Raw genomic sequence first — 27,427 nt, forward strand, 5'->3', positions numbered from 1 at the left:
AGCCAAGACAGGAGCTTGAATATGCCAGGCTGGTACTTTAAAATAATTGCCTTGCTCCACAAGTCTGTTCACTGTCTCACTTCTTTCTGACAAACCCTGGACCAGCTGTCTCCTCTTGCAAGGGGATGGCCCCTTGGCTTTATTTTCACATGCAGCCTCTGCAATAAAAGCAAGCAAGATGGCTGCTGCCTGGGGCTGGACCATAATCACAGCATGTTTGTCAGGGCTGGGTCTCACTGTCCAAGGGATGTTTGTGGACACAGGTGGTTTGAGTTGAGCAGTCATCCAGGAGGAATTTATTCAACATTCAGCGGTATCTTATCTTTGTGCTGGGCTTCATGCTGGACGCTGGGGATACAATGTCCAGTGAGATATGAACTGTGTCTCTGAGGAGTGTCCCATCTATGGGAGAGACAGCCTTTTGGAGGCAGAGCACAAAATGCTGGGGAGGCACAAGACAGGGCACATGATGGGCGGGGACGGCATAGATGGGGATGTCAGGGAAGGTTCTGGTAGAGATGCTTCAGTGGGACTTTGAAAGACAAATAAGAATTAACTTGATGAAGGGGGAATGCACATTTGAGGCAGGCAAAGATCAGAACAGAGGCAAGAAGAGCAAGCTCAGTGTATTTGGGGAACTGCCAGTCATCCAGGTTGATTGGTGCTAAGGGAGTGGGAGGGGCCTAGCAAGAGATGAGCCTGGAGAAGTCACCAGCAACCAGTTCCTAAAGCTCTTGTGAGATGATCCAGAGGGACTTTGTTCTGAAAGCTCTGGGCAGCTTGGGAGGAATCATAAGCGGTATGAACCAATTTTTCTTCTCGCTCTTCCAGTTCCTGAGGCCCAGAGAGCGCAGGAGCCCTGTGAATGTGAGGAATGAGCTTGCTCAGTGGATGTTACAAGTACCATTAAGTCTGGAGCATGGACCGTCACCTCCTATTCCTGGCTCAGTTCCTGATGCAGTGACCTTCAAGTTATCTCCCGCCTTTTCATGCACCGAGTTTCTCCTTTAGCAGGACAGGGAAAAAAGTGCTGCCACCCACCTGCCACATTAAGAGAACTGCCAAGACCAAAGCGCTCCATGTGGTATACAACAGAGCACAAGAAAGTCCTCCTTCAGGTAGAACGTGATGTCTTTTGAAAGAAAGTTTGGAGGGATCAGAAACGTATAGTGAGTGCATTTTGTCCTTCAGTTGTTGGCAGGAAAGTTAGCACACGTGTTTCTCAGCGCAAGGGCTGGTTCTAGAGCTACCCATGACTTCTTAAGGCCTGGGTTGGCTGAGGTTAGGGGTGGTTGCCAAGTTTCCCTCTATTCTGCGCTGGGGATGGGGGAGGGGAGGGGAGGGGCGCAAGAGCAGCGCACATCTCTCCAACCAGCAGCTTCCTGCTTACCTCACTGGGTTGTTGGAAGGACTGAGACAATCCAAGGGCTTAGCACAGTGCCTGGCACACGGAAAGTCCCCAGTAATAAATGTTAGTGCTGTTGTTAATGTGTGTATATTTTGAGACCAACTATGAACTCACAGGGCTGCCTGACTCTTGCATGGAACACATATTCTTTGAGACTTTCAAGTTGTCTTCCTTTTACTCCCTATTAAACCATAGGTGCTTCTGGCAAGATCTGCATTCCCCACAGCAGCTCGTAGTGTTCTCTAACCCTCCTTGTCCCTCTTCTGAGAGGCCTTGGATTATAATTAGCAGTCAAGTCAGTGTCTCGCCTCGCTGAACTGTGAGCTCCTCAAGGACATGACTGAGCCTTTAAATCTGTGCCCAGAAATGAGCATGCTTAAGCCTGGCCCTGCCTCAAGGCCTCAGCACTCGCTGTTCTACCTGATACTTTCCCCCAGCTCAAGCATCAGCTGTCACCTCTGCAGAGGTGGTGCTCCTGACCATTAAGTTACTGCCTCCTCTTCATGTTCTATCACATTTTTTTTAATTAAATTTTTTTTGTTGTTTTGCTTTTTTCTTGGTGGGGGGAGGAGATAATTAGGTTTATTTATTTATTTTAATGGAGGTACTGGGGATTGAACCCGGGACCTCATGTATGCTAAGCATGTGCTCTACCACTGAACTATCCCCTCCCCCACAATAACATTTTAAAACTTTCATAAAACTACCATTATTTGAAAGAATCTTACTGATTTATTATTTGTCTTCTCCACCAGACTAAAAGTACCATGAGAACAGGGGCCTTATTTGTCCTCTTCATTGCTGTATTCCTCAGTTCCCCGTAAGTGTGCTTGGCATATAATAGGACCTAGATAAATATTATGAATGCTCAATCAATTCTAAGTCAGATGACTGGGGGAGTGGGCATTTGTACCTCTCCTCCAAGACTGAACAACAGGTCAGTACTGCAGAGACTGCAAAAAACACAGCATGTGGCTCCTGCTTCCCAAATGCAAAGGCAAGGCAAACTATGAGCAGGCGCTAGATGTGAGGCACAGAACCAGCGGCCAGAGACACAGGTGGTGGCTGGAACAGAGCTTGAGTGCAGGGATCATCCTACTCATCTTCCTATGTCAGCACCTAACTTGGCAGCTGTAGAGCAGGTGCTCTGTGAGTGGCTGTTGAATTGCACTGAGCAGACAGCCCACCAGAAAGTGTAGATTGGCTGAGATACAGATAATTTGTGTTTAACTTGCTATCTTGGTTTGCAAATATTCCTACTCAGTAAGTTTTCAATCTATGTGCGTGTTAAGAGAGTCTCTTAAATTTAAACTATTTAAAGATAGACACACATACAACAAGATAATGTTTTGGCTAAAATCCATGTCATTTATTTATTCAACAAAAAAAACTGAGTATCTTCTATATTCTAGCTGTGTTCCTTGGTGCTGGGAATGGAGATAAACCCTGGCCCTCAAGGAGCTCACAGTTTAGTGGGGACAAAAGATACAGAAATAAATAAGTAGAATGTAGAGTATGTAGAGGGGACCACTATGGGAGGCAAAGAGCACAGGAAGGTGCTTTATGGTTAATGTCCACAGGGAAGAGACCTGGCTAGCAGCTAAGTTTGGTGAAGAATAGATAAGGCATTGGTTCTTAAAGTGTGGCGGGCTAATTACCTACATCAGAATCATCTGGAGCACATATTAAAATGTAGGTTCCCAGCATCTTCTGCAAAGATTATGATTCAGTAGGCTGTGGTTTGAGACCTGGGAGTCTGCATTTTCAAGTGCTCTTGGTAATTCTACTGCAACTGAAAGTTAGAGAACCTGTGAGATAAGGTTTGCTCTTAAACTGGAAGGAAAAATGATCTGCACATCTGAAATGCTTATCTGTGCTGGCCTTTAAGTTAGCGGCAGGGGAAGTAGAGAAGAGGAAGGGAGCTGACATTTACTAAGCTCTAACATAGTCTATATATAAGCTGATTTAATTCTCATAACAATCCTATGAGGTAGATACATTCCTCATTTTATAGATGAAGAAACAGAATTAGAGAGTTTAAATAATCTGTTTAACATTATAGAGCTAATGAATTCCAACACTGAACCCAGATTCACTGATCTCTACAGCCTGTCCACTTTCTATGACACGTTGTTGCGCCAGGGGACTGATGTTAAATTTTCTTTTTTTCTTTGCCAGATCTTGCTAAGTAAATATAAAGAACAGCCAGATAGTACTCTGATCATGTCCAGTGTGACTGTTCATGAACACATCCTTCTCTGGCTGGTGGGGATTTAGAGCAAACCTGAGAGGAACAATAAAATGAGGAGCCAGTTCTGATTTCCTTACCTATCATATTCTCATCTGCTGGTGTAGGTGTTATGAAATGTACTATGGCTAAAGACTGGGTCCATCTGGAGGGGAAAGCAAACATATCCACGAAAGTAACTCTACCTGATGTCAAAGATTCCTGGGCCTCAAAACACCCAGACTCAAGTTTCTTAAAAAAATGAGCCATCAGGACCAGGGGCATGAGTCTGCCTTAGGAAACAGCCCAATCTTTAGAGAAATTGTGGAAGACCAGCAACTTTTCCAGTTTAAACAAACACTATCTGTCTCTCTCTACACAGACTCAGAAGTACAACAAAACAGACACAGCTCAGAAAATAATGGGAAGTTCAATGCCGTTGAAAGAATCTGCCAAGCCCAATCTATAAAAGGTTTCCTGTAATAATGAAAACACACACACAAACCACAAATCCTGGTTAGATTCCACTCACCGTACTTAGTGTCATTCGCCAGGTCATAGGCAGGAGTGCAAAGGGGAGCAAGCAGATGGAGAAAAGGGAAGGCGTTACAGTAAAGGTGGTCTACAACAACACTGGGGGGCTCTGGGCCTCAAGTTCAGAAGGCTGGTGTGTAACCACCGCCCTCTTCTATCACTCAGCCTGGAGTCGCAGAGACGTGACAAACCAAATCTGAGTTTCCAGCACTGGAGAGCTTCGTTCTTATTTTTGGCATTTCAAGAAACTGCAGATGAATTTTGATGACATCAGCCCACAGCACTGACACTATGGACAGCACAGAGCTTAGACTTCACTATTTAGTATAACAAAGAGTGTAAGTCAGACACTATTTTATTGCTACATTTTCCCCACACCCAATATGGGAACATTTGCTTGCACCCACTTTTTCTATAATACTGGCATGGTTTAGAGTTTAAAAAAAAATGCAAATCTGGATTGATCCTCTCTTTACAAAAGTGTTGATTTATTTACACTGCACTGATTCAGCACCTCTAGATATACAGCTTGCAACAGGCAGAGTTAGAGAAGCAGGTGCCACAAACTATGGTTTAAAAACATGCAGGCACTGTACACATGTGTTTAACTATACCCGAAATCTACTAATGCTCCAAACTACACTGAAGGCAAGTCTGGGCGCATCTGGATGAAGCCTTAATCCTGATCGCAATACCTGGTTGTTCCAGAGTTTAAACAGGCTATCTGGGTTATAACTTTGGCCAGCCAAATGGAACGAGTATGTAACGCCCACATCTAACTACAGCAGGCCTTTAAGCTTCTTATCCCGTCACAGTTTATAAAGATGAGGAACCAATCACTTGGGAGCTATGCAGTCAAAATGGCCAGAATACAAATGTACTATCACACTGTGTAAAATCAAGTCAACCACCTTGCGGATCCTTGGTGGTCTCTGCTTATGACCTCAAACACCTAAAAAGGATGCTGGGAGATAATTATCAGAATGTTTGGGTACCTTCGTTCCTGAATATCAAGTAATAGGGCTCAACTCCATGTTACTTCTTGCAATAAGCACACAGGGCAGCTCACTAGAGACTGCTCACTATAGATGCTGAGCTCCTGAGAGTTCAAGGGGTGGGTGGGCTCAGGACTGTCCAGGGCTGAGAAGACTCTGTAAGCCAACTGTGCAGCTTAAGTCTTATCCTGGTTTTGAGCACATTTCAGTTCTGCTCCAAGTCCGCTTTGCTCCAATTCCGCGATGACAGACATATATTTGAACTCATTTGGTCTGAAGTTAAAGGTCTCCACTAACCCATAGGTCTCTTTCCGATCAGTGGCATAGAAGAGCTGGACTTGGTTGGCAATGCACCGTGCCTCAACAACATTCTGAAAGGTAAAAAGAACAGTGAGGTCCTTTCCGGCCCAGGGCCACAAAGCTCTGTGTCTGAGTCCTGTGGCGGGTGGGAGCCCTCACCCAGGAGTCACTGCTTCCAGAGATTCTCTGACTCCCTGACATCCCAAGTCTAGGTGAGGTGCCCCTTCTCTGCGTACCCAAGTTGCCCTATGCTTCCTATAACATAGTATGTATCATACTGTATTGTATCTATCCTTTTTTCCCTCTTTTTCTTTTCTGTCTATCTTCCCTTGTATGAATTCCTCAAAGTATGTGCTTGTTTTACATCCCTGCACATAGTGAAATCTGGTGAATGTTTGCTAACAAATTAATGCATAGGTTAAAAATTTCCCTCTTCATCCTGTTCCTTAGTAACTGTTAAGTACATCTCAAGGGGAAAAAAAGAGCAATAGTTACCCAGCTCCAAGAACCAGTTTGTGACTAAGTTTTTGACTAACCAGACATACTCCCCAAAAACACCTGTTCCTGATACCACCTCAGTAAGAAAACTAGTGCCAAAGCCAGCCGAGTAGTTTTACAATTTGTCCACAAATTCTGTGACACTCTTTCTTCCCTGGGATGGAGCCTTGTCTCTCTTTTCTTGAGTGTTGGCTACACTTAGTGACTTGCTTCTAACAAATGGACTATGGTGGAATGATGAAAATGACTTCTGCTGGTTCATCACAGAAGACATTGCAGCTTCTGTCCTGCTATCTCTCTTGACTCACTTGCTGTGGGGAAAGTCAGCTGCCATGTCATGAGGACATTCAAGCAGCCTACAGAGAAGCCTGTGTGGCAAGGGAATGAGGCCTCCTGCCAACAGCCATGCGAGTGGGGCCAGAGGTGGATGGTCAAGCCCAATCAATCTTCAAACAACGGGAGCCCTAGCTAACATCTTGACAGCAACTTCATGACAGACTCTGAGGCAGAAGCACCCAGCTGTGCTGCTCCTGAACTCCTGACACATAGAAACTGTGAAGTAATAAATACTTGTTGTTTTAAGCCACTAAGTTTTGGAGTAGTAATCTGCTATACAGTCATTTCTAACTAATCCACCAGCAAAGACCCAGGGGCCACCATCTCCAAAGCCTAGTAGCAGACCAGACCACTCTACGTAACAGAAGTGGGGTCAGAACACAGGCTACACTCTTGAAACCTTACAAAAGAATTACCTCAAAAACTCTTACTTTTGTTTCCTGTACATTCTCTAGGTCTAGCTGATCAGAGGCACTTTATTCACAATTACGACGTTCACACAGCCAAAACCCAACCCCAAAAAGTAATGGAAAATTCCTACTAAAACTGTCAAAAAAGTGTGCTATGTCTAGCTACAGAGTGATGAATACAGGTTTATAAATACCACAGGCTGCTTCACCTCCATTCTCTCCCATGGGCCTTTCAGGTCATTTCTCACAAGCAGGGACTAACCTCTGAGACTGGATCTTCAATCAAAAGCCATTTTCCAAAATGCTGGATATTTTGAATTAATAGAATTTTAGAGCTGGAAGGGGCCTCAGAGATCACCCAGTCCTCATTTGCTGGACCAGGAAAACTAGAGCAGAGGGGTCAGGGATGGGCCCAAGGTCACGTGACTAACAAGTGGCGGAGACAGGACCCGAACTCTGGACTCCCAGGCTGGTACTTCCTCCACTTCACCTTTATACTATTTCTGGTGGGGCAAAATAATTAAGATCGATCAAGGTTGATAACTCTACTTCATCAATTTTACCTTCCTTATATTCAGACATTCCTCAAGAACAAACTGTTTCTAAAGCAAGGGTGTCATCTGAGGCAGGTATCCCCACTCTCTGAGGCCCTGAACCATACAGCCTCTGACAGTCAACTTTTATTTGTGGCTTAGGATGGTGGAGGTAAGGGTAATTTCACTTGTGTTCATTCTAGAACAAACTGCAGAGTCCCAGGGGCTCTGTGGAGGTGCCGCAGGTCCCCTCACCTTTCTCTCAGCTGTTATGTCCTAGGGATTTATGTAACAAGATTTTATTTGGATAAAGGGCTCTGACCACTGGTTTGAAGAGCACTAGAATGGTGGGTGGAGAGTTAAGACATGGAGATATGTGCCAGTGTCTCTCATGGAGGGTTATGGAAAGCTCCCCTGCACCCCCCACTTCCGCCCACTTATTCGCCTCCTGACTTTTATTCTCTTAACTCTCAACATGACACATCATCTCTTTCCCTTTCAAGACCCAAGAAGAAAAACATTAATAATTCCCTATGTTGCTCAGCAAGGAGGTATATTAACAAACCTGATTCCTCCCTCTTTTCAATCTTCATAGCTAAAATCAAATTACCAAGTCTTGGCCATTTTATTCCATATGTATTTCTGAGGTCATTCTCCTCCATCCCTCCTACCACTGCTCTAGTTTAGGTCTTTACTACCTCTTGCCCAGACTGTTGAAACTGTTCTAAATGGTCGCACTGAAAAAATATTTAGGAAGCAAATAATTAAGATTAATGGTCTCAAAATCCAATTCTTTATGGGTCAATCCCCATTCAAAACCCTCTAATGATCCTTTTGTGCTTTCAGGATAAAGCCAATCCTCTAAATACAACACACCAAACATTCTTTTTTAATATACAAGTGACAGCAAACTGTAATACCCCAATTCATTTTATGCCTCCTGGCAATTACGCATTCTATTCCCATTGTCTGGAACATTCCCCTCCCTGCTTTACCCTGCTAAACTCCTGCTCCTGGATCTTTCCACTGGCATAGATATAGTATCATGTTGTTTCTCTCATTTAAAACAAAACATTCTTAACCCCACTTCTTATACCAATTCTCTTTCCCTTCACAGAAACATCCCTTGAAAGATGTGTTTATGCTTACTCTTTCTAATTTCTCTTCCCATCCTCTCTTAAATGTGCACCAATCATACATTTATCCTACCACTCCTTTGAAACTCCCCTAAAGGTCCCCAAATGACTTCCATGTTGTGAACTCTAGTAAATTCTCAGTCCTCATATCATTTACCCGATCAGCAAGCGAGATTTGGTTAGTTGAACACTCCTATTCCTTGAAACATTTTATCTTAGCTTCCAGGGCATCCTAACATCTTAGTTTTCCTCCTACCTCACTGACTCTTCCTTTTTAATCTTCTTTGCTAATGATTCCTCATCTCTCCAGGGCTCAGTTCTTAGACCTCTTCTCTTTTCTATCTTTATTAACTCCCTTGGTCATTTCATTCGGTCTCATGGCTTTAAATAACAATCTGTATGCTGACAATTCCCATATTTATCTCTTCAGCTGGGACCTCTCCCCTGAACTCCAGGCTCATAAACCTAACTTTCCTTGGATATCTAATAGGCATCTCAGATTTAATGTGCACAAAATTGAGCTCCTGATCTTCCTTCCAAACCTATTCCTCCTGCAGTCTTGTCTGTCTCAGTTAATGGCAACTCCGTTCTTCTGGAGAGAACTTTGGGTGACTTCCAGTTGAATGTGATGGGTAAAAGGAAGAATGCGAGAAATGGGACTGAACATTTATAGGAATAATAGACAGGGAAGTAGAGTCTCAATCAAGTCCTAGGTTTGGGGGCTTACTGCTAGTATGAGATACTAGCTGAGTACCATCACTTATCCCTTCTTTGTATGTAGCTGGTAAGAGAGAGAGAGGAAAAATAAGTAGGTGTTGTGATAAAAAAACCTCAGGAGGGAGAGGCACTAAAGTGCCCACTATCTTGAGGACATCCTGAACTTAAACCCTGCCAGATAAATGACACTGAATGAGCGAAAACTAGACAAACGGGCTGAATGGTAATCATAAAACTGCTCCTGGCCCTGCATAAGCAGAGAACAAACACAATGGACATCATTACCAGGGGGCATATGGTCAAAGCTCTATTCCAGGAAATGGGAAAAGGAAGAATGAAAATCACTATGTATGATGAATGCTGTACATGTGAATAGTGTGGTGGAAGATAAAAGATTAAGAACTATTCTAGACTTTGAACTCTTCCCTAAGAAACCATTTACTTGTCCACGGTCTCTTCACTGAAACCCCTAGGGTCAGATGTGTCTTGGAGTCATTTGTTGGATTTTAGAAAGGTAGTAAGTGCAGATACCATACAAGCTTATTATATAACTCCCCATAATCAAATACATTAATACTTCTCTAGTAAAATACATCAATATTTCACACCAAGGAGGATTAGTAAGGACTATAAGCAGCCTCACATCAGTTTAAGTGAAGATTTAGCTATCAAATAAGTTCAAATCAGATAAGGTTTTGTGACCAAAGGAATTACGAAAAAACTTTGCTGTCAGAGTTTTGGACTTTCAAACTGTGAATAAATAAATGAGAACTTGTACTAATTTCAATTTGGAAGAGCTTGAGCAAGACAAGATTATTATCAGCTTAAATAAGAAACAGGTAAATAATGTAGGTCTCTGGAATTACACCTCTCGTGAGTTTTGGCAGAAGAATAATACTTTCAGGGCCATCAGGTAATTCCAAAAAGGTAAAAGTTGATTCTTACCAGAAATGTGGAATCCATTTCTGCTGTCATCAGCACTATGCCCTTTTCTTCCTTAAGTTCAGGGTAATGATATAAAACCAGCTGGCTGGCTGCAGCTTCCCCTCGGGTCTGAAAGAAGGAACACTTATCAAGGCTCAATAAGGTACCACCACAACAAAACTGCAATTTCAGAGCAATAGAGAGTCTGGAAGAAATTCTGCCTCTTAACAGCCCCTTGGGTGGCTAGTGAGTTGGAGGACTTGTATGTGGGGGTGCTCAGGTCTGCCAAGGCACAGCGAAACTGACAGTTTGCACAGTGTTATTTGTGTCTTCAATTGAAAAAGGTTTGGCTTTTTTCCCAGAAAATGTTTACAGTAGGCAGTGAATCCTTCATCACGGCCATATATTTAAAAACAAAACGGCACAAGTAGCTACCAAATCAAGTTCTAAAGAAAGCAATATGCCTGTGTAATTGCCACTTTTATGGACTAGTGCATTTCACAGTTGAAATCTACTCCCCTTGGCTGGCTCTGAAGACTGAGCTCTTTTAAGCTGTAGCAAACAGCTGGAGAGTTTGCACATGGGCCAGATTTGTAATGTTCAGTTTTAAAATATAATCTGAGTGGGAGGTAGTGGGGAAAGAAGAATGGGAACATCATAATTTCATGAAGAATGGACAGGGCAGTGGTTACTAGACCTCAGTCCAGACTAGGAAGAGAGACTGGGTTCAAAGCTAAAGCCCTCACATAGTGTACGAGGAAACAACTATACATTCAACAGAGTTCTGGGTTTCATCTTTAAAATTTCAGCAGAAGTCCTTTTAATTATCAATACCTAACTATTGCTAGGGTACTCTTAGTAGTTCAGCCTCTCAGTTCTGCCGAACATACTTCAAATATACCATCATTTTGATCATAATTATGTTTCTGGATCTTTTTACTATACTTGTATATGAGCTTCATGAGGGCAGGGACCTTGTCTCATAGATCCCCAAGCCCTAACACAGTTTCCAACACAAGAGCATAATGGTTAAGTTCAGAGACTTCGGAGTCAATAACCTGGAATCAATGAAACCCAGCTCTACCACTTATCAGCAGTGTGAACTAACTTCTCTAACCCCACTTCTTGTGTGTAAACAGAAATAATATTAGTAACTATCTCGAGATATGTGTGAGGATTAAATGACATAATGTATATAAAACATTTGGCACATAGTAAGTACATCAAATGTTGGTTATTATAGTATATGCCCAATAAATGGTTATTGAATTATAGTAGTAAAGTGAAAGCTACCCCCTTATTCTTGTTCTTTTTTTTTTTCTTAAACGAATCATATAATTTTTGGATGCAATCATAAGGGATAGTCATGAGCAAATCCTCATTCTATTTTGTGCTCCCTTTACCCCAACTTCAAAGCCGTTATAATACATTCCTGCTTTTGTCAGATTTGGCCTCCAAATATAGTATGTCAATCCTAATGATGACCTCATTTAAAATGAATTATTTTTTTTGGAGGGGGGAGGTCATTAGGTCTATTTATTTATTATTAGGTTTTTTTTTTAAATGGAGGTACTGGGGATTGAACCCAGGACCAGCATGCATTCTACCACTTAAGTTATATCCTACCCCCCATTATTTAAAATATTTTTATTTTAAAAGCTTCAAATGCTTTGCTATAGATGTCTAGAGAAGAGTGAGGAGAGAGCCAGAAATAGTTAGAGAACATGTTTTGGGGTCTTTCTAATTTCTAGGTATTGAGTAGGGCCTAAAAAGCTAGCCCAATGTACAAAGTATGACAATCAATCAATGCTACAGCAAATATTGCTGGGAGTTAGTACTTATTCTGTGTCCTCAAGCCTCAGCAAGGGCTCATAGTCCCACAAAGGAGTAGGCCTCTTTCATCTAGGGGATGGGCACAAGCCACCTACCTGAATATTTATAAGTGCAGTGAAGTGGAGTTCAGTACCTGTCCACTGTCCGACAAAAAACTCATAACCTTCCCTTCTTGGTAGTGCACACAGAAACTGTGGGAAACAAATACAAAAGGAGACAGATGAACAAATAAAATCATTTGCTCTATGTCCAATCACCTGTGTCATTCACACCATTTCTTCAGTGTTTGGTTTTTAAAACTTTTTTAAATTATGAAATTCATATGTGATAACAAATACTCATACACTTCCCAAACCACCTAAGAAATAAAGCATCAGACATTCAGTTGAAACTCTCTCTGTAAACCCATTCTAATTCATTTCAGAGTAACAGCTAACCTGCATTTGGTGTCTGTCATTCCCTTTCAGAGTTTTATAATGTATAGGTATATATCCATAAACAAGTAACAGTACTGTTTCCATGTTTAAAAACTTAAATCTTATCAAACTGTATGTATACTTTTGCAACTCACTTTTTTAACTTCACATCATATTTCTGAGATTTATTCATGTTGATAAATATAACTCTTAATTCATTGTTTTCACTGTCCTATGGAATTCGACTCTAGAAATTTACCACAATTTTATTGATTCTTCTATAGATAAACTTTTGGGTCTTTTTCAATTTCTAAACTTTCTAATGCTGCTACATTAATTTTTGTTACAATTATTATAATCAATTCATGTTTTATCATCTGAGGTTGATTCTGAAGCAAGGCTCTTAGTTTATAATTAGTTTCATGCTCAAGATGAGGTGGGGAGCAGTGCTGGAGAATAGAATGGTGCCAGAACAAAACAAAGTATAATCAGCCCAATATGCATTAGTCATGGAATCGTCTCCTTACTGCCAACCACTCAGGCTCTGTTTTATTATTATTAGATGAGATAACCTTGGTGTCAACCTAATGGGGAAAAATGTAAAAAAGCTTTATTGAAGTATATTTGAAAAACAACAAGTTACATTTATTTAAAGTGTATAATTAGAATGGTTTTAATTATGTATACTGTGAACCACTGCCAAAATCAGCATAATGAACAGATCTATTATCTCCAAAAGTTTCTCCAAAAATCCTTTTGTAATTCTTACCTTTCTCTCCCCAGTTGTTCCTAAGCAACCACTGATTTGGTTTCTGTCACTACCGATCAGTCTGCATTTTCTAGAGTTTTGTATAAAGGGAACCACAGAATCTATAATTTTTGGTTTGGCTTCTTTCACTCAGCATAATTGTTTTGTGATCTTTCTATGTTGGTGCATATATCAATAGTTCATTCCTCCTTATTGTTGAATCTTATTCCGTTATATATATATATGTACACACACACACACACACACACAATTTATTTATTTATCCACCTGTGACAGATTTGGATTTTTTCAGTATTTGGTTATTACAAAAAAAGCTACTATGAACATTTGTGTACCAGTTACTGTACGAATATATGCTTTCTGTTCTCTTGGGAAAATAACCAGGAGTAGAATGGCTGGGCAGTATGGGAGGTAGATTAACCTTTTCTTTTTTTTAAGATTAACTTTTAAAGAAACTGCTAGACTCTTTTCTAAAGTGGCTGTACCTTTTACATTATTACCAGCAGTATATGAGAGTTCCAGTTGCTCTGTACCCTTACTAACACTTGGTATGGTCAGTCTTTTTAACTTTAGTCATTTAAGTGGTATCTTACTGTAGTTTTAATTTGTATTCCCATTTATGACTAAGATGTTGAACATCTTTTCAGGTGCTTATCTTCCATTCCACTTCATTGATGAACTGTTTGAATCTTTTGCTTCATTTTTTAATTTAGTTGCTTGTCCTCGTAATAAGTTGTAACAGTTTTTAGAATATTCTAGATACAAGTCACTTGTTAATATATGTCTTGCAAATATTTTCTCCTAGTGTGTGGCTTATCTTTCCATTTTCATAGCAATGTCTTTTGAAAAGTAGAAATTAAGAATTTTTTATTGTGGTAAAATATATAAAACATTACAGTAAATTAACCATTTTTTAATGCACAGTTCAGTGGCATTAAGTACATTCATACTGTTGTGAAACCATTAACACCATTCATCTCTGGAACTTTTTTCATCTTTCCAAACTGAAACTCCACAATCATTAAACAGTAACTCCCCACCCCACCTTCCCCGCATTCCCTGGCAACCACTGTTCTACTTTCTGTCTATGAGTTTGTCTATGAATTTGACTACTCTAGATACCTCATATAAGTGGAATTATACAGTATTTGTCCTTTTGTGACTGGTTTATTTCACTTAGCATAATGTCTTTAAGGTTCATGAATGCTGAATGTCAGAACTTCGTTCCTTTATATGGCTGAATAATATTCTATTGCATGTAAGTAGCACATTTTGTTTATCTACTTACCTATCAGCAGACACTTGGGTTGCTTCTACCTTTTGGCTACTGTGACTACTGCTGCTATGAACACGGGCATACAAATAGAAAATTTTAATTTTGATGAAATCTAATTTTTTTTTCTTTTATAGTTTGTGCTTTTGGTGACATACTTAAGAAATCTTTGCCAAACCAAGATCACTAAGATTCAATCTAAGATCATTTTTTCTAGAAGTTACATTTACATCTTTGATCTATCATGAGTTAATTTTTGGATACAGTGTGAGGTAAGAGTAGAGATTCTTTTTTTGTATATGGATATCCAAACTGTTTCCATGATTTGTTGAACATTTGTTGAAAAGATTATCCTTTCCCCATTTAATTACTTTGGCACCTCTGTTGAAAAACAATTGACCAGGCATATGTTGGTTTATTTCTGAATTCTATATTCTGTTCCATTGATCTATTTGTCTAGCTTTATGCTATTACCATACTGTCTTCATTAATGTAGCTTTATGAAATCACAGTCATCATATAATGTAAGTCCTCTAACTTTGTTTTTCTTTTTAAAAAGTGTTTTGTTATTCTAGGTCCAAATAAATTTTATCTAAATAAATTTTTCAGTTTGTCAATTTCTCAAAACAAAACAAAACAAACAAAAGCCTGATTGGGATTACATTTTATCTAGAGATCAATTCAGAGAGAAATGACAGTAATATTGAGTCATCTAATCCATGAACATGGTATATCTCTCCATTTACTTAGATGTTTTTAATATTCTCTCAGCAATGTTTCAAAAAAACTTCTGAGAATCCCAGAAATTATTACAGACACCAAGTTAGCTGATCCACCTCACCTATTCCCTTTCTCTTAGGTCTCTGGCAGCCCATTACTTCAGCAAAAACTTCGTAACTCCTTTTAGGCATATATAATCCAGAAAGCAGGGCCCAAACTGAAAAGAAACTGCCAATTAAACAGAAACTTAAAGGAGGTTGAAAAGATTAAGGTCTCAGGTATTCTCTCTAATATTCACTTATACTGATAGATTAGGATCAACATCAGAAAGGGCTGAGATGTTTCAGAGAACAAAAAAGCCAGAGACTTAATGGGCCAAACCCACATAATTTCATAAGGCTGAAAATCTCATTTATTAGTACAATCAACATGTGAGCATCTTTGTTAAATAACAGAGCATTATAACATGGTAAGATACTATGGAGTATGAAAAGGTGGTTGCAAAACATCCTTGTTTGGCACTACTAATAAGCAATCCTCATATGGTCACCAGAAACTTACTGTTGGACAAGACTGAGCCCGGTTCCAGATCAAGTCAAACTTCTCTTTCTGTAGGTTAGAAAAGAAAAAAATTCAAAAACAAGAAAACATAAGAGGCCACAATCACATTTAAATTCACAAAGACTGAACTAAAATACAACTAAAACAATCTCAAGTTCCATCATTTATAAATCTCTCTTATGACAGAGAGGATTTCCTATTCAATATCAGAATTACGTGTGAAGAATGGATACTCCAAATGTTCCAAACATTTTAGGGGACTCTGCCAAGTGTCAGAGACATCAGGTCATTAAGTCTGTCCAAGGGAGAGCTAAGAAGGCCTGTTCAAACAATGAGTCAGCATTAGAGATCTAAAATATCATGATACGTTTGGCTGTTGAACTCATGAAAGGCAAAAGTATATATTTATAAGAGGGAGGGGGAAAAAAAAGATAGCAATGCTCTCACAACAACCAAAAGGCCTGGCTTTATTTTTCCATCTATAAGTTTTCCTCCTTAAACTTACACATGTAAGTTCAGTATATATTTGTGTACTTGATATGAACTTAACCTAAGCTATTTCCTCTTCAGAGAAGAACAATTAAAATAACCAGCTGATAACCCATTACACCAAATGTGTTCTTCTGGTAGAAGTCAGCAGGACATTAAACCAGAAGAAGTCAGCAGCATTCCTTCCCAGTCACAAATCTTAATGGTCAAGCAGTGGCCTGTGACTATCTCCAAGACAGCACTTTTGAGAAGAGAAAAAAACAAGACAATGCCTCTTGCTAAGGGGAAATGCCAGAAAAAGACTAGGAGAAGGCTCCAAGTCAGCTCAGGTATAGGTCACTTATAGACAAAAAGGGAAGAAAGCTAGGCCAGAGGCCCTGTCCTCAATTACAACAGCCTGGCTGGAAAATACCAAAAAGAAATAAAAGACATTTGGGATTGCTCAGCAACATAAACTTGTACCATGCTCCCTTGTCAGAGACTTGACTCAAAGAGACATTTCTAAACCAGAAAGAGGAAAAACAAGAACCATAAATATACCATATGGAGCTTCCAATCTTTGGTGCTCAGGGCATAATAAAAAACCTCAGAGCTATAAATGTAAGTTCTCGAGAGGCAATAAACATAGGGAAAGTAAAGGCAACTGCCTGCTAAGGTTAGAGCCCTGACCTTCATGCTATAACACTTTGATTTTCCCCTCCAAACTACTTACAGGAATAACTGCGTAGACTGTATCTTTTGCTGCAAAATACTGCTGCCAGATCTGTACAAAAAAGAGAGGGTGTCGTGACATGTGGGTAATCTTTTCAACCTGCACCAAGAAGTGGTGACAGCTTTCATTGCTCAGAGTAATATGCCATTTGACAAAAGGGAGAAAAACCCAACATAATGTTTTTATTACTAGTACATGATTACAAAAGAGATTTAATATCATCTACTCTTCTAGATGATTAAACTGTAACTCTTAATAACAAATTCCTGTCAGAGAAATGGATTTTAGGAAATTGTTAATCATTTCTCCTAAGATGTGCCTTGTGTATAACAGACAAGCTCTTTTTTTCATATTTTCTCTCTTCTCTCCCAAAACCCATACTGCCCAGCCAGCTGTGGGCTTTCTCAGAGTCAGGACATCAGTCACTCAGAACCCAGGGTCTGAAGTCAGGCAGATCTGGATGCAAATCCCAGCTCCTATCTTTTGCTGGCTATGCTACTTTCGGCAAATTACAGAGTGCAGTAACATCAATATAATCATCAATAAAATAACAATAATATCAACCTCATAGGATTATTGTGGAAACTAGTTACAATAATGTTTGTGCTTAGCACAACAGAATTACAATGCAAACCAGAGCCAAGGTGCTCTGAGGGCAACAAAGAGGCACTAAACTCATGTTAGGGAACAAGCACCATAGGAAGGGAAGCTTTAAGCTGTATCCTAAAGAATGATGAGGAGTTAGCCAGGTGAACGGGGAGTCTGGGAAGATAAACAGGTAGGACAGAAGAGAAGAGACACACTCTAAGCAGAGAATGACAGCATTAGCAGAGGCACAGAAGGTGGGGAAGGCATCATTGCCAAGGTGACACCTGAGTGAGCTGGTGTTGAAGAATGGGTCACCCTCCTTTAGAGCTGCTCTACTGTCAACATTCCCGTTAAAATGGGAAGATACTAATCAAAGTGGGATCTCACCAACACAAAGCACAAAATGACTATTACTTCCTAGGACCTGGGCAAATCACTTTATCAATGCAGCCTAAGGTTGCTCTGCCCTTTTTTTTTTAACATGTCAAATACTCTCCTCATTTTAAGGAGAGCACACCCTGCTTGTTTTTATTCAATTTATATTAGTATATCAATACTGAAATTTATGAGACTGATAGATTTTTTTTCCTAACATAGCTGACCTTGGTTACACAAAACTATTTTATATATATATATTTTTTATTGAAATATAGTCAGTTTACAATGCTGTGTTAATTTCTGGTGTACAGCATAATGCTTCAGTCACACATAAACATACATATATTTGTTTAAAAACTATTTAATGAACACAAATTTGTGTATAAAAATATAGGTCTAAATGACATTTGTCATATGATGATCAAGTCTCCTAGGCCTAACTTCTCTTTCCCCTAAAGCACATACTTGGTGTCCACTGTCTATAGGCATTTCTTCCCAAATGTAGTTTGAGGTCTCCTTGAGACTTTGCATTAAGCCTCTATTAACAGAAGTTAGACCTCTGCGCTATTCTCTTTTTGATTTGTGTCTGTCTTTCCACTAGGCTAAAACTCCCTGAGAGTAAGAGATTCTCTCATTTATTTCTATGTCTGGCACAGAGGCTGACATTTAATAGGTGTTCAACAAATGTAATAAATAAATTCAATAAATGTGAAATGAATGACACAGCACCCAAAGGAAACCCACAGCAATTGGCACAACTTCATGTAAGGGAATGTGATGCAGAGTCAAACAAACATGGTTTTGAGTCCTAGCTCGACCACTGAGTTACTTAACCTCTAGGTTACAGTTTCCTCAGTGTAAATTAGGAATAATAGCACCAACTTTACAAGGGGGTTATGAGAATATAATGAAATAATGCACATAAAGCATTAAGCACAGTACCTGACACACAGTACACTATCTTTATTGTTATTTTGATTCTCTCAATATAACAAAAATACAATTCATGGAACTATAAGGAATATCAATAAATAGCTTATTATAGTCTAATTAGAGAGAAAAGGATCAGATGTGAAAATGTAAATGGCAATGTAAATCAAGATATACAGAATAACCAAACAAGATCATAAGTGCTTGGAAGGAAGGTGTCCAGGAAGCTTCCTACAGAATGTCCTATAATAATGGAAGACTCTGAATGTCAGGCAAAGGAATATGGAAGTCACAAAACATTTAACAGCATGCTACTAACGAAGTATTTATTTTTATTCATTTATTTAAAAACATAAATATAGCACTTACTCTGTGCCAGGCACTGTTACAAGTACTTAACAAATATGAACTTGTTCAATTCCCCCAAATAACTCCATGAGGTAAGTACTATTGTTATATCCACTTTACAGATAGGGAAACTGAGGCCCAGAGAGGTCAACTAACTTATCAAAGTCATTCAGCTAAGGAGACAGAGCTAGGACTTAAAACTGGCAGTTTGGTACTAGACTCTGTGTTCCTAACAAACACACTATGCGAAGCAGAACTTTAGGAAGATTCAACTGGGTAGAATATGATAGGGAGATTGGGAGGGGGGAAATGAGAGCAAGGAAACCTATTTAGAAAGGTAGTACAGTCATCCAGGTATAGAGTAGTGATAATTTTAAATAAAGATGTGGACAAGAGGAATGACAAAGAAAGGGGAAATTAAGTTGATTAGATATACAGGAGTGAGTCCCCGAAGAACAAGTTTTCTTATGCACTATCTTTCATGTAATACACCACTTTTGCTTTCAATGACTGCCTTTCATTTTGGCTAGAAAGAGATGTCAGGAAATGTATGCTTCTTTCTACTCTCAGATTTGGTTCACGGAGCATACATTATTTTCATAAAGTATACCAACTCATTTTCATTCACTACCTGTTTTATTTCTTCTGCAGTTTTGTCTTTTACCTTCTCAATGTTAAAGATTGAACTGAGAGTCTGAAAGAGAAAATAAAAGGCAATTAACAACCGTAATTAAAAAAAATAAAACAGCTTAACTCTATCTGTAAGTGTTGCTGGAGGCAACCTGCAGGACAGTAAAGCAGATCTTCAATAAATGGAGAATGAGTACAAGAAAACCCGCATGCGCAGAGAAGGCAGCCCTCAAGCCCAGGCAGGTTTTCACAGTTCTTTTTCCAGGGAGTACCTACAGGTACATTCCAAATGCTTCAGGCTCAGAAATGAGCACTGCAACACTTTGTAGCTGGTAAGAGGAGACAGTCTGGTTGTTACCTTTAACTGCTATTCTACCAGGAGTGAGTGGCTCATTTGCAAATTAAATGACAGAGTAAACATGTTTTTATTTGATTTTTTAAAATTATGTCCTACAGAAAGGAAGGGTATCACTACCTTTCCTGCACATCTTCTCTAGCACCCCCAGGACTCACACATGCTAAGAGTCATATCAAAGTCATAACAAAAACAAAACAAAGTCATAACAAAAATTCATAGAACTATTTCCCATTTCCACAGTCACAAAATCACTGAGTCACAGTAAATATGTTCAAATTTGCAGCCTCTTGTTCCATATGACTTCAGACTTGGATATTTAATTAGAAACCTACCTTGTCCTTAGTGAATCCTCTGCTCATAGGCTGTTTCCCCAATGTGTCTGTCTGAAATACATGATGGCACAGGATATTAATCTCTACTTGAATTCTTAAGCAAAAGACCACCCAGCTAGGTGAAGTGCTCAATATCTCATTTAGTGATGCTGCACTTAAAAACTCAATTCTCTCCACTCAATACAGCAAATGTACACACTGTTTTACAAGTTATTGTTTGTGAGACAACTTTTCTTTGACTGGTTCTGAAATACAGAGATGAGAAAGGAGTTCCTTATGAGTAACCCCCATCTACTAGTACCGAGAGTCCTTTCCATCCCTGTCACTGTGGATGGGTTCCTTCCCAGAATGAGCCTGCTTAGATTTCTGTGCTTTGCTCCCCAGTGAGCCACAGAGGAGGTAAGAAATGGAAGGATGTATTTCCCAAGCTGCTTCTTATCCGTGGCAGCACTTCTGAAGGCAGGCATCCTCAACAGACTATTGGGTCTTTTCTAGTACTCAGTCTTGATATTCCCTTCCTCAAATTAGACTCCCTCTCAGAACAGGCCAAGAACAACTAAAAGTGAATATTTTCTCTCCTAGCCCACTCTCAGATAAAGGCCATGGCCAGGAAGTCTTATTTTAAGTTATTTCTGACAGTAGGGATGGGCTGTTCTGAGTCTTCCATTTTCAGTTTCTCAGCTCACAACTATGCCTTGCAGAGACAACAATCTATAGCTGGGATTCTGAAGCTGAAAAACACTTTCTGCATAAAGCTCTGTTTTTCATTACTCTATGCTTTAATGAATCCAAACCTTTCATAAATGATGTCCATAGAACCAGTACCCACAAATTAGACAAAAGCCTGGTATAGAAAAACCTACTGGATATACCCTGGTCTTTTTGGTTACATCCCTATACATTGGCAAAATCCTAACGCAGTCTTCGTTTCATAAGAAAACGGCCCCTCAAAAGAACTGACTTCATTTTTATACATTCACCTTCAGGTGCTATGTGAAAAAAGAACAAAACAAGCAAAGCCCTCCATTTGCACTGCCTTCAACATGTCAGTCACTAAGCCCAGTGTATTCTTTTTCCACAATGTCTCTCCTATCCATTCTTCATTTCCGTTTTTACTTACAGAAATAAAAAAATTTAAGCTTCAAGTATAAGCTTTATTGCATTTTACCTAAGATATCACGATCTTAAGAAGCACCATTATTTTATGTATTGGAAGGTGATGCCAATTAAATGATAACACAATACTTTGATATCACATCAATTTGAAAACAACTTCAGAGATGTTGAAATGTAAAAAAAAAAGTGGGCTTTTAGAACAACTGAAAAATATTTAAAATTATAGTTGAAACTATGTGCCAAAAGTCTCAAGAGTAATTAATAAAATATTTAAATGGATACTTTACTGCTCTAGTACAGATGCTGTGGAAATCTGTGGGGACTTGTTTGTTTTTTGTTATCACAACAATTGACTGGATGGTTACACTAGAAGTTATGGGAGGGCCAGTGGTACCAAATGAGCTGAAATTTTGTAGATGAATTCTACACAGTGAAGAATTTTCCCTCATCCTGTACAACTTTTTAATGTCTAGCTAGACATCCTTGTAGGGGAAAAAGCTCATTATAATTGGGCCTAGAATCCAATTCTGTTTTGCCTTGCTTTCTTTCTTCCTCCTTTTAAAAACAGTTTTAATAAATACTAAATTTTTCAGAAATACAACTACTATATAACTTGAGAGGAGACTGTACATTGTGTAATCTCATGAGGGTCCAGGACAACAACACCGCTTACAGTTTGGGAGTTTTTATAATTACCAACACAACATCCCTGTACCAGTTAGCATTTGCTGCTTATGTAATCATCGTGATTTCACATATAGGTGAACTCACAGGTTGTGAAATCAATTTAGTGGATTGTGACCAAAGTCTTTTAAAAAATGAAAATAATAAGACTGCACTGCATGTAGTAAAAGTAAGCATTGTTCTGTAAAAATTTTGTTTCAGTTATAATCATATACGAATGTGTGTAATGAATTATAATATAAAAGATATTTCTTAATGTGGGTCATGGTCAAACAGTTTGAGAGGCACTGCATTAGATTAATTTTCCTATACAGTTGTCCCTTGGTATCAGTGAGGCATTGGTTCTAGGACCCCTGACTATACCAGAATCTGGATGCTTAAGTCCCTTATATAAAATGGTGTGGTGTTTGCATATAACCTATGTACATCTTTCCAGACACTTTAAATCATTTCTAGATTATTTATGATACCTAATATGATGTAAATGCTATGTAAATAGTTGTAAGTACAATAAATGCTATGTAAATAGGTGCCTGCCAGTGGCAAACTCAAATTTTGCTTTTTGGAAATTTCTAGAGTTTTTATTCCCTGAAAATTTTCTATCCGAGGTTGGCTGAATCCAGATGCAGAATCTGTGGATGCGGATTCTGCAGATAGGGAGGGCTGACTGTACAGTTTGCAACGTGCCTTTCCCCAGCTGATTCTTGCTTAAGGAGAATAAGCGCTAATATGTATTAAGCACTTTTTGCTCCCTGGCTCCTACCGCCCACTGTCATGTGTGCCTTGCCTTGACCACTCGACTGTACCCCTGGGAGCAGAGACTACCCTTTTCATCCCCTTATATCCCCACCATGACCACAGTACCTTGCCAGGAAGAGCAGAATACCATTTATGGGTAGAGACTGAGCTGAGTAGAGACAGTCCATGTTCAGTTTATCCAGCTGACCCCTCAATGAGCCTACTCCCTGGATAAGGGTCAGGGGTGGAGATGCAGATCACTGGTGAGCCAACAGCACAAAAAGGGGGTCTTACCTTCTGTTCCACACATTTGATAAAATCACCTTGCTTGGAGTGCCCCACAGGCTGCTTCCGAAACTCACTGCGCTTTTCTAGTCGGGACTCAAAAGCAGCTGGATCAGACCTGAGCAAACGTAAACCAAAGGTTAAGCCACCAGGGCCATTTTGGATGTTGAAATAACAAAGTACCATGTTTTACTTCCACAGAGAGAGGACACAGGCATTCAGAGGCTGAAGGATTTGTCTTCATTTAGGCCTGAGGACAGGCATACAAACCAAGAAAGCAGAACAAGAAATCCACTTATTCAAATATTGTTAATCTTCAAGGGGCCTGTGTAACATTCTTCTCCTGCAGGATATTCCCTAGGATGACACAGGGCTTGGTCCCTCAGGTACTTCGATTCTGGGTACTTGGAAATTGAATCCTTAAAATGGGAAGGGCACTCTAGTCATCTTGCTGGGTCACCTCCTTAGGCAGGAATCCTGGGTGTCAAGCTTGTACTGGAACACATCTAGTTCGAAGACATCTCCCCTCCCTCCCTGACCAGGGTAAATCTGTTCATTCAGATCGGGGCGATTCAGAGGCTTCAGGCAGCCTATTTTGCAGAAGATTTAGCACCTGAGTTCTTCCTGGCCCTCCTTCCAAAGAACTTGCTCCTGCAGATGCAACACCAGAATTTACTCTTTATGTCAAAATGGGGGTGGGTCTTCAGGCCTGAAGTCCAGGTTGGGGCTGCCACCTGTTAAGATTGCTCCAGGCTGTGTAGCTGACAGTATTTGGCTGCTACACTTTGGTGAAGACATCATCCAGGGACTCCAGCTCCTGGGCCATGAGACCTATAGTGTCATGGGTGAGCTCTGCAGGATCCAAGACCATCTTGGTCAACCCTCTCATGGAGTCCTTCCTGGTCAAGGCAGGGTAGGGCACTCCTTTGCCATACAACTCCTTTCTAGAGGTGACATCAAACACTACTTACTTCACTGCCACGTACTTGGGCAGATCTTCCTCCCCTCCATTGTGGGGCAGCTCCTTGATGAAGAATTGCATCCCACTTGGCAGGGTGTAGCGCCTCCTTGGCCAGGGCTCTAAGTACCAGGACCAAGTCCAGGACCAAGGTTAGTGCTGCCAGCAGCAACGACGGCTCCTGGGCCTGCCACATGAGCAGACGCAGACAGCAAGGGTGGCCTAGGCAGCAGAATCCCGTGTACTCCCACCTTGGACATCTTTTATTATTAAAATGTTTCAAGTCTAAGTCTCTCTATCTGTATCTTTCACCCCTCAAGGAACAAGAGAAAATGTCTAATTCTTTTTATTAGAGTATCTGAAAACTGCACTTACGTCACCTCCTGAGTTTCTCTTCTCTAGGTTAAATTTCCTCAGTTTTTTTGGTCCTTCTTCACATATGTGATTTGTAAACCTTTCCTTACTGTGGACTACCTTGTTTGTGCACAGTCTGGATACAGTGGGCCTAAAGCTAGATCAAATCCTCCCAACTCACCAGTGCAGTGTGTGAGGCAAAAACTCAGATACTGGACTGTAATGGGGCAGCAGGGCACACAGCCTTGTCCTGCTGTTGGCTCACACTGAGCTTGTGGCTAGTGCTCCAAGAGCCCAGGTTTCAGTGAGTGTGCCCCATCACTCACCAGACAGGACTGTAATTCCTTTTAAAACATCTCATGATATCCTGTCTTGTTTGGTCCTGGGCCCCATGGCCAGGCTCTGTCTTGCCTCTTCCCTTAACTTGGCCTAGGTTCTACTGACCCTTTTTTTTTGGTCCTGCTTTCATTTCATCTCTCCCTTTTCTTCTGCCTCCTGTTTTCTTTTTTGTAGCCACACAGTTTTCCCTCCCATCTCATTCAGCTTCCTCTAGGACTTATCCCTTCCTCTGTCCTTTTCACTCATTCAACAAAATTTACTTGTTATCTCTTAGCTGTTGGTTAACTTGCTGGGCTCAGGGGATACAGAAATAAATCAGAAAAATGTCCCTACTTCAAGGAGCTTATCATCTGGTGGGACAGAAAGACATGCAAACAAGTACATTAGAGTGCTACAGGTATTATGGTGAAAATCTGCTCAAATATTCCCAAATGGCTGAGATGATTTCATGCCTCTGTACCTCTGTTTATGCTGTTGCTCCTCTTACCTGGAACATCATCCTCCAATATCAGTCCTTTATTCCTTCATGCTAGACCACAGAACTCAAAGAAAGTTTTGATATTAGATAAAGCAAGGGAGACTGGCAGGGACTAGAGCATGAGGGCCTTGTATGCAACACTAAGGATGTGGACATCACCCAGAGGTCTGGGGTGCCTTGGAAAGCCACTTTTCAGGAGAAGGAGTATGTGTAAACGTTGACAGAAATGATCTAGTTGGGGAGGAAAATGAAACCAGTCTTTCATTTGCTCGTGAGTAAGAATGAACAGGAGCTGGGAAGTATTCAGAGTATGAGTGGACCACTCTTCTGAGATGCTTGTCTATGAAAGGGGTCAATGAGAAAAGGCTGGAGGAGAAGGTAGGTCAAGAAAAGGTTTTTAAGATGACAAATACTTGAGTATAACTGAATGCTGTCATAAGGAGAGCAAAAATATTCATTTAGTTTATCATTCTTTCGAAGAAAGATCACTATACTAGTAGTGAGATGGATTGGGGATGGAGAGGTCCAAGACTGGAAGTGAGGAAGACTAGTTAGAGAATGATTGCAATAGTCTAGGTGAAGATGATGGAGTAAATTAAGGCTGTGGCAGTAGAGATGGGATAGAACCCCAAGAAGTTACAGCCCTCAGTCTTAGGTTTCCTTTCATAAGACAACTGCCTGCCCACCCTGCCTGATTCTCTCCCTTTAATTTTCCCGTTTTAACTCCTTCAGCTCTTCCCACTTAAACTCTTCAGATCAAATAAGGCCCCCAATACCCACCTCAACCCCCTCTAATCTCCAAGTCCCTCCCTCTGGAAGGTGAAGGGTAGTGTCAGGAATCCTGGATTCCAAGTCAGACAAATCCCAACCAGCGATGTGATCTTTGGCAGGTCTCTTATGCTCTCTGATCCTCAGTTTCCTCATCTTAATAATAGGGTTCAATTGCGAGCCAACCGTGACACTATTAACCTTTGATGCCCTGCTCCCACCCCAATCTCCTTTCCTAGGAGCCTGGGAACCCGAGTTCCAGGACAGGCCTCAGCTGACTCAATATGTGACCTTAAGCAAGTCAAGTCCTTTCTCTGGAAGGCTTCATTTTCCTATTTCCATAATGAGAACAGGTCTCTCTGAGCTGCCTGCCTCTTAAGGGCTGCCGTAAGAGTCGACCTCAGCGTTTTGAAAACTAAAGCAGAAAGAAAAACTGAAGCTTCGCAGAGACTCCTGGCTCTCACACTAGCTGTGTGATCTTAGGCAGGTGACCATGCCTCTCTGAGCCTAGATACCCATCTGTAGAATGGGGACAGAAACAGTGGTCCTCTGAGAGGGCTGCTGGAAGGAGTGAAAGCGCCAGATGCAGATACACCAGAAGCGCGGGCCGCGCACCGCCCCTCCTCCCCGCCCGCCGCCACCGGCTGGGCCCGCACCTGCGCAGCTGCTGAATCTTGTCGCGGTAGCGGTCGTAGAAGGGGTTGGCCTCGAGCTCGGCCCCAACCCCAATGTCGTCGGCGCCCCCCGTGGGCCGGCCAGAGCCGCGGCGCACCGGGAACACGCGCAGCTGCGCAGGTGACACGAGCCCCAGGCCCAGGGCGCGGCTGCGCACCGCGCACAGGCCCCGGTAGAGGCCGGCCACCTGTAGGACGGCGGGGCCCGCGCCACCCGCTGCAGCCACCACCGCAGCCATGGCCGCCCCCGCCTCCCCCTCCCCCTCCCCGGGCGAGTCGGCCTCGGCCGGTGGCTCGCGCGCACGCTCCATCGCCCTCCGGGTCCGCCGCGCCCGCGCTGTAGCAGCGAGGTTCCGTGCGCCCAAGGTTCCGGGCTCCGGGGAAGGGCGAGGTGCCGAGCAGGGGCTCGCCGCTCCCGCCCCGCCCCCGGCTCCCGCCCCGCGTGCTCTGCGGCTCTAGCGCCCCCGCCTGCCTGCTCCCGGAGCCTGCCCGCATTCACGCTCCCCAGCCCTGGACCAGCGGCCTCTGTGCGCCTGGTCTCCTCCTGAAAGTTGCCTGGTCCTGCTCGTCCTCACCGAGTTTGCTTCCTTTTAAATTCTCTAAGCACTCGCTCAAGTAATAGTCCTTCAGCAGGCTTCATCAGCTGTACTCTACAGCAGCAGCTTCTCTTTCCTGACC

At 41.3% G+C, this 27,427-nt stretch overlaps 1 protein-coding gene and 1 long non-coding RNA gene across 3 annotated transcripts; one reads left to right on the forward strand and one right to left on the reverse strand.

The window, feature by feature from the left end:
• The first annotated feature begins 820 nt into the window (after positions 1-820).
• Positions 821-22,932, forward strand: LOC116667986. The gene is made up of 3 exons (XR_004324994.1): positions 821-830; positions 5,672-5,676; positions 22,853-22,932. It is a non-coding gene; the product is annotated as an uncharacterized LOC116667986 (long non-coding RNA).
• On the reverse strand, positions 2,751-27,075 carry ATPAF1 (ATP synthase mitochondrial F1 complex assembly factor 1). Of its 2 annotated transcripts, none has more exons than XM_032494191.1 (9): positions 26,732-27,075; positions 23,188-23,296; positions 20,356-20,406; positions 19,700-19,729; positions 16,792-16,842; positions 15,591-15,638; positions 11,947-12,042; positions 10,040-10,147; positions 2,751-5,535 (listed from the first exon to the last, which is right to left on the reverse strand). In XM_032494191.1, the coding sequence occupies exons 1-9, from the start codon at positions 27,058-27,060 to the stop codon at positions 5,341-5,343; spliced, it is 1,017 nt and encodes a 338-aa protein (XP_032350082.1). In that variant the 5' UTR covers positions 27,061-27,075; the 3' UTR covers positions 2,751-5,340. The 2 variants fall into 2 exon arrangements, with proteins under 2 accessions (XP_032350082.1, XP_032350081.1); XM_032494190.1 differs by having other exon boundaries at positions 19,667-19,729.
• Positions 27,076-27,427: the final 352 nt, after the last annotated feature.

This window comes from Camelus ferus, chromosome 13 (assembly GCF_009834535.1).
Source record: "Camelus ferus isolate YT-003-E chromosome 13, BCGSAC_Cfer_1.0, whole genome shotgun sequence".
NCBI lineage: Eukaryota > Metazoa > Chordata > Mammalia > Artiodactyla > Camelidae > Camelus > Camelus ferus.

What these genes read in the sequence shown, in the direction of transcription:
- ATPAF1 (XM_032494190.1), bottom strand. Translation starts at nt 27,060, where the DNA reads ATGGAGCGTGCGCGCGAGCCACCGGCCGAGGCCGACTCGCCCGGGGAG. An exon ending in TCAAATGTGTGGAACAGAAG is followed by an intron (nt 20,407 to 23,187) that starts GTAAGACCCCCT and finishes CATGTATTTCAG; the next exon opens with ACAGACACATTGGGGAAACA. An exon ending in GGGCTCAGTCTTGTCCAACA is followed by an intron (nt 12,043 to 15,590) that starts GTAAGTTTCTGG and finishes TGTTTCCCACAG; the next exon opens with TTTCTGTGTGCACTACCAAG.